Source organism: Plasmodium reichenowi, chromosome 7 (assembly GCF_001601855.1).
Source record: "Plasmodium reichenowi strain SY57 chromosome 7, whole genome shotgun sequence".
Classification (NCBI taxonomy): Eukaryota; Apicomplexa; class Aconoidasida; order Haemosporida; family Plasmodiidae; genus Plasmodium; species Plasmodium reichenowi.
In genome coordinates this window covers 490824-499250 of record NC_033652.1, presented here as the reverse complement: position 1 = coordinate 499250, position 8427 = coordinate 490824, and the positions used below count along the sequence as shown (strand labels likewise).

The 8427-nt window shown below is 22.0% G+C and overlaps 2 protein-coding genes across 2 annotated transcripts in view; both read left to right on the top strand.

The window, feature by feature from the left end:
* Positions 1-308: 308 nt before the first annotated feature.
* On the top strand, positions 309-7208 carry PRSY57_0712500 (hypothetical protein; the record flags this gene model as incomplete). The annotated part of the gene is made up of 1 exon (XM_012906779.2): positions 309-7208. The coding sequence occupies one exon, from the start codon at positions 309-311 to the stop codon at positions 7206-7208; it is 6900 nt and encodes a 2299-aa protein (XP_012762233.2).
* Positions 7209-8154: 946 nt separating this feature from the next.
* The window catches only part of PRSY57_0712400 (hypothetical protein), a gene marked incomplete at both ends in the record, with an annotated part of 1019 nt that continues 746 nt past the window's right edge, over positions 8155-8427 (top strand). Inside the window, one exon of the mRNA XM_012906778.1 lies at positions 8155-8323. Coding sequence (XP_012762232.1) covers positions 8155-8323 — 169 coding nt within the window. The remainder of the gene's footprint in view (positions 8324-8427) is intronic.

The window sequence follows — 8427 nt, the reverse complement described above, 5'->3', positions numbered from 1 at the left end:
AAATAAAATTTTTTTTTTTTTATAAATTTTTTTTTTATTTTTTTTTTTTTTTTTTTTTTTTTTTTTTTTTTTTTTTTTTTTTTTTTTTTTTTTTTTTTTTTTTTTTTTTTTTTTTTTTTTCTCCTTTTCTGTGAGAAGTTTCATTTATATATATTTTTTTTTCATCATTTCTGTGAGAAATTTTATTTTATTTTTTTATAATTTATATTAGTTACTTCCTCTACCCTAACATTATATTTACTTGTTATATATATATATATATACTACTGTGTGTATATTTTATTTATTTATTTATTTGTTACTTCAAAATGTCTCATAACCCTACGTCCATATTTTTGTTTACTGTTCAAGGCTTGTTGGCTTCCTTGACATGCGGACTTTGTTGTTATCTTTATTCCTATTGTTATAATGGTAGATTTTTTAAGAATGGGAGAGGATCTAATAGAAACAATAACAAGAGAAGCTTTTCAAGCGTTGAAGGAGATTTTCCTAATTGTAAAAAATGTAAGAAGAGACATATAAATCGTGAATGCAGTAATAATAAAGAAGAAAATAAATTTTTAATAAAAGAAGGTGTATATAAAACATATGATACATATAAAACACATGATACATATAAAACACATGATACATATAAAACACATGATACATATAAAACATATGATACATATGATGGATATATTTTACCTAACGATGTAACAAAATATGACTCGAATTATTTAGAGAACCTTTTAAAAGAAAATAATACAGTTTCTTTAATATCCAAAAGAAGAGAACAAATAATAAGAGATATCATCAATGATTATAAAAATATTACTACTACATATAATCTAAATATTCAAGGAGATAATAATATATATAATTATTATAATAAATATGTACTACCATATTTCTTGAATAATAATGAAAATGATATATATGATGAAGAGAATTGTAAAGTTTTAAATCCCTATGAAAAAATTGATAAACATTTTGATGAAAAATTAAAAGAATTCAAATACAAAATGATTCAGGAACAAATTGATAATTATTTTCATGATGTACATGAAAAAGATCATAATAATGTTAATTCCTCAAATTGGGTTGTAGAAAGAAATTTATTACTTAAGAATAATAATAATAATAATAATAATAATGATAATAATAATATTAGTGTATATCATAAAGAAAGTACACCATATAAAAATAATAACAATTTACATTATCAAGTAAATGCACCACGTGACGAAGGATATAAACATAATAATAATTATTATAATAATATAATTAATGAGAATATGTATTTTAAACAAAAAGATGACAAAAATATTGTGGTAATACAAAATATGAAAAACAACCATCATAATTATTCCGATAATGATATTTCAACCCATGAAAAGAACTATAATCTTATACATGAACAAACAAACAAAAATAGCCAAGAAAATAAATCTTTAGATGAAAATAAGAAAAATGACCTACATCCTTCAAATGTTCATAAAGATAAATGCAACATTAAAAATGATGTATCAGATCCATCAAATGAAAAAAATTTTGTTTTGATTAGGAGTAATGAAAAGGAGCAAATTAATAATAATATCATAAAAGAAGATATTATTAAGGAGGATGTAAAAGAAGACATTATTAAGGAGGACGTAAAAGAAGACATTATTAAGGAGGACGTAAAAGAAGATATTATTAAGGAGGATGTAAAAGAAGACATTATTAAGGAGGATGTAAAAGAAGACATTATTAAGGAGGATGTAAAAGAAGATATTATTAAGGAGGATGTAAAAGAAGATATTATTAAGGAGGATGTAAAAGAAGATATTATTAAGGAGGATGTAAAAGAAGATATTATTAAGGAGGATATAAAAAAAGATATTATTAAGGAGGATATAAAAAAAGATATTATTAAGGAGGATATAAAAGAAGATATTATTAAGGAGGATGTAAAAGAAGATATTATTAAGGAGGATGTAAAAGAAGATATTATTAAGGAGGATGTAAAAGAAGATATAATCAATAGGAATATTTCTATTGAAATAAATAATTCATACATTTTAAATGAAAATATTGATAAAATTAAGACATCGAAGGACGTCCCACATGAAGAAAGACCTAGAACGGTACTTAAGCAAATACCAGTAAATATATCATGTTCGCCCATTAATAGTATTGAAAAAGAGAAATACAATAATGATGATTCTTTGAAAAGTATATTAAGTTGTTCTGTTAATAATAACAACATCAAAAAAAAAGCAACCCTTAAATTATCAGAACCGAGTGAAGAAGTAAATATGAATAAACAAAAAAAAGAAAATGAAACAGAAAAAATAAATGGCAATAAAATTGAGTGTGAAAGTAAAAATAAAATTGATTGTGAAAGTAAAAATAAAAGTGAGAATGAAAGTAAAAATAAAATTGATTGTGAAAGTAAAAATAAAAGTGAGAATGAAAGCAAAAACAAAATTGAGAATGAAAGCAAAAACAAAATTGAGAATGAAAGCAAAAACAAAATTGATTGTGAACAAATTGATGATAATAATAGTAATAACAATTTTAATAGCAATAATAATGTAGTATTACCTAATAATTCTTATTTATCAATAAATGAGGGCAAAAACAAAATAAATAATAATTATTTATTAAATAATAAATTATGTATTCCCATAGATGATGAATATATAAAAAAGATACGACATGAACAAACAGATACTTTTCTACAAAAACTTATTATGGAATATTATGATGAAAGAAAAAGAAGAACATTTTTTGATGACACAGACAAGGGAAATATATATTACGTAAATGATTATGAAGAATATAGAGAAGAATTTGAATCAAATAGAACAAATATCGGAGATTTACAAAACTTTGATAAATTCATATTACCAAATCAATGTATTTTTTCTAGTAATGAAACAAACAATAATGAAAATAAATATAATGATATAAAACCAAGTAACACAAAAAAGAATGATCAACCAAACAAAAATGTAAATAAGCACAATAATAATAATAATAATAATAACAAACTTATCCATATTACAACCATAGAAAATAATAATAATAATAATATTAATAATAATGTAACCTTAAAAGAAAGTCAACATATTAATATTTCAAAAGATTCAATGCATATAAATAATCAGAACAACATAAAACATACAGTAGAATGTGATGAAGATAACTTTTTATCTTATAAAAATAAAATAAAGAATGACATATTACAAGAGCTGGTAAACAAAAGTTGTAATTCTAAAAGTGTAAATGATATATATAATAATAAAGAAAATAAAATTGGACTTAACCATTCGCATTTGAAACATTGTGAGGTAAATATTAGCAATAATATGAGAGAATATAATCAATCAAGAAGCATGGAACATGTAAATGTCCTTCTTCATATGAATAATAACAATGACAAAGATAAAAGTAATAATGAAAGAAATAATAATTTGTGTAATTTAAAAAATATAAGTAGTCTTAATGTGAATACTATGAATAATATGATCAACAATAATAATAATAATAATATAAATTTTAATAGTGCAAACAAGTATTACAATTTGAATAATATTAACGGCGAATTCAGTTTAAATGATGATAGAACGAATAAAGGCAATATTCCTTTTGATATGAATCTAACAAATGACAGCAGCAAAAACAATAATAATAACAATAATAATAACAATAATAACAATAATAACAATAATAACAATAATAACAATAATAATAATAACAATAACAATAACAATAATAATAATAATAATAATAATAATAATAATAATATTATGGATACAAGTTTAAAATCCATGAGGGCTGTATCCTTATCATCTTTGCAAAAATTAATTCTAGAACATAACAAAATATTAAGAGAAAAGCATAATAATAAAATAACACAAATAGGAAATCAGGATAATTGCATGTTCAAAATAAGTGAATCAGCTGAATCTGAAAATGAAAATAATGAACATAATAATAATAATAATAATAATAATTTAAATATTATTCATTCTATTAATAATACAAACAATATGCATTTCCCTAATAATAAAGTGAATACCTTTGTTTCTAACAAAACGAATGTGAATATGAATAATATAACAAATATCAATATGAATAATGTAATAAATAGTATCTTGAATAATGCAGCAAATAATAATATGAACAATACAAATAATTTAATGAATAATGCACCCACAAATGTTATGAACAATACAAATAATTTATTGAATAATGCACCCACAAATGTTATGAACAATACAAATAATTTAATGAATAATGCACCCACAAATGTTATGAACAATACAAATAATTTAATGAATAATGCACCCACAAATGGTAGGAACAATACAAATAATTTAATGAATAATGCACCCACAAATGTTATGAACAATACAAATAATTTAATGAATAATGCACCCACAAATGTTAGGAACAATACATCAAATAATTTAATGAATAATGCACCCACAAATGTTAGGAACAATATATCAAATAATAATATGAATAATGCACCTACTAATGTTAGGAACAATACATCAAATAATTTATTGAATAATTCAGCAAATAATTTATTGAATAATGCAGTTATCCAATTGATAAATAATGGGACGAACCATATGATAAATAACGGAAGCAACCATATGATGAATAACATACTGAACAGTCTTATTAATAATAACAATATGATGATGATGAATATTCCTGCAGATGTAGATAAAAATTCAAACGTTTTCAAGAATATAGAAAAGGAAGAACCTGTATTACAAAATTTGTCAGGTATACAGAAGTTGTTATTACATAAAGGTTCCAATCCATATATGTTTAATAATTTACGTATTTCAAATAATTTAAATAATGATAAGAATTCAAATGTAAATTCATTCATAAAAATGAATAATGTTGGTGAAAACATTAGCACATGTCAACACAATAACAATAATTATATGGTTAACATAACAAGCAAACCACGTTATAATTGTACGCATTGTATAAACAAATATAATGTACCTAAAGATTATGAAGAAAACAAAGATATAAATAAAAAAAGTAACGTAATAAAAAAGGTAGATAAGGAGAAATGTTATACTATTGATGAGCAATATAGTGGACCTTATAATAATTGTGAAAAGGTTAATGATATGAAGCATGGAAGAGGGAATAGCAGTGGTAGTAATACAAACAACAATAAGGATAATAAGGATAATAAGAATAATTATGATAATAAGAATAATTATGTTAATTATGATAATAGTAATAATAGTAATAATAATTACATTAATTACCATAATAACAATATTAATGATTATGCAAATCATCATTTTAACAAACAACACGTAAATACAATTCGAGAAGGTATTGATACCTATATTTTAATAGACGATGATAATGATACAGATATTTCTACAGACAAAGGAAATTACCCTTTAAATCCTAATAATAAAAAAATGAACCTAAAATGTAATTTAAATAAATTACCTAATATCACAAATAATGAAGAAAACAAAAATGAAAAGAATATATCAAGAACCAAATATCTATGTTTGGATTTAAAAAGAAATTCTAGAGAAAATATTCATCACATGAACAATGAAAAAAATGAAATAAATTTAGAAACGATCAATGATTATCATCAACATAAACAAATTAAGGATATTATATCTACATATATTCATACGTCGAAAATGCAATATGAAACAAAGAAAGGGAAAGATATTTCTAATAATAATTATATGAATGTACAGAAAATACAAACAACTCATGGAAACTATCCTGATAAAATAGGGAACATAAATATACAAGAAAATTATAGAAATGTAGTTCAAAATAGAAACATGAACAATAATTCAAGCCTTGCTGAAAATGTAGGACGTATATTAACACGATCTAGCAGTCAACAGAAGGACACACATACCTTAGAAAAAGAAATAGGAAATGTACAAAATGACAATTCAATTTATTATAATAACACAGTAAATAGATGGAATGATGAAGTAGTATTTATTTCTACCAATGAAAGTGAAGATAAAAATGATTCAGCAAATTCAATAAGAAAAGAAAACAAAAATGGTACCTTGTTATATGCTAAAGAAAAAGAAGAGGAAAATAATACGGAGACTCAAAATGTTAGAAGAAGTGTTAGATTGCACAACAAGAAAGTAAAAAATGAAACAAACAATAGACAAATTGAAAAAAAAAATAACATAACAAATAATAATAATAGACCAAAAAATAATAGATCAAATAATAATAAATCAAATAATACTATATCGTATAATACTAGAGCAAATAATAACAGGATAATTGATAACCAATCTGTTGTGAAAGAATCTGTTACGAACGAATCTATTACGAAAGAATCTATTACGAACGAATCTATTACGAAAGAATCTATTACGAAAGAATCTATTACGAAAGAATCTATTATGAACGAATCTATTACGAGTGAACAAAGTAATAAGTCCATTGAAAAAAATTCATTTGAAAAAAGCTATTCTGTTGAAGTGGTTTCATTAAATGATAGTACCGATATAAATGAAAACCCTAGAAATTTACAAAATAAAAATACGCCATTAAAAAATGTAAAAATGTTTGAAAAGAAGAAGGTGTCAGAAACACCCGCAATGGAATTAAGGCTTTCAAAAAAACATAGTCTTTTAAAAAAGAGAGAGAACTTAGAAATGCTACATCAGAAATGTAATGAACTTGATGAAAATAAATGTGCATCAGGATTTGTAAATTATATATTACAAAATATTCAGAAAAGAGATGGTAAAGAAACATTTGATGATTTATTAAATTATATATTAAAATTAAAAGAAATATATAATATGTCAACAATGGATTTTATAGGCGCCTTCTTGATATTAGAGTCATTCAATTTAAATATTATAAATGAATATCCATTACGTGAATGGATACTAGTTACATTTCATTATATAAAAGGAATGATCACCTTACAGAATATTAAATTTATAATTAAATCATTAGATTTAAATCATTTAATTATTAGTAATATAACAGCTGCATTTTATATGAATATTAAACCTATTAAAGTAGATGAAGAAAATATAGAGCGTGTACTTAACCTCTTGTCAGAAGTTGTCATAAGGAGATCTTCTCGATTTAAGCTTCTTAAAACAGATACTGAAAAGCAAGATCAGAAGGATGAAAAATTAGGATCCTGCTGGCAACCAGTTCACATAATAAAAGATTCATAAAGGAACAAAAGAAAAAAAAAAAAAAAAATAGATAATTAATACATATATATATATATATATATATATATATATTAAAAAAATTGTTAACATATGAGACATTATAAAGGGTCAATATATATTTCATTTTATTTTCATTTTTTTTCTTTTCTTCATATAAATTGTATACACACAATAATATATATATATGGTAAAAATATATATATATATATATATATTAAGAAATAAAACGGAGAAGTTTGAAAAGGGTACAATATATATATATATAGCAATTTTGTATCCACAGTATATATATATATATACACATTTCATATTTTTTATTTGTTATATATTTCAAATGTTAATACTCTAAAATATTTTTATGCTCTTCAAAATTATTTTCCAACTTATTTTATTTTATATATATATATATATATATATTTTTTTTATTGTGCAAAAATTAAAGACTTGTTGAATTTTTTTTTTTTTGTTTTTATTTTTTGTGCAAAAGAAAAAAACAAAAAAAACTAAAAAAGAAAAAAAAAATTGTCTAAATTATTTATTTTCTTATACCTAATTGTATTTATATGCTATAAATAAAAAGCGAGTATTTTCAAATATTACATATCATCATAAAAAATAATATATATATATATATATATATATTTATTGTGTAATGTTATAAGAAATAAAAATTAATATGTAAATATAAAAAAATATTTTATATTATGTATACATTAAGTTTTTTCATCCTTCCATGAGTGAGCTCAATTAATAACAATAAGCACAAAGGTACAAATATTATATTATATTATATATATATATATATATATACATATATGTATATGTGTGCGTATTTATTAGTGAATAGACTATATATTTATACATAAATGTTCCTTTAAGCTTTGTCCATTTTTAACGCATAACATTTTTTTCACATAAAAATTTATTTATATCGAGTATCTTTAATATGAACTCGCAAGATACAAAGAATAACGAAAAAGACGATTTTATCATATACCTGGAAGAACATAATGTCATAAATACAATAAGCAATATTCTTTTAAAATTATATAACCAAAAGGAAAGGCCTCCCGATGCAATCAAGTTCATTCGTGATAATATGTGTAGCGACGAAGGTAGGAACAAATATGTACACAAATAAAAAAAAAAAAAAAAAAAAAAAAAAAAAAAAAAAAAATATTTTTTTTTTTTTTTTTTTTTTTTTTTTTTTTTTTTTTTT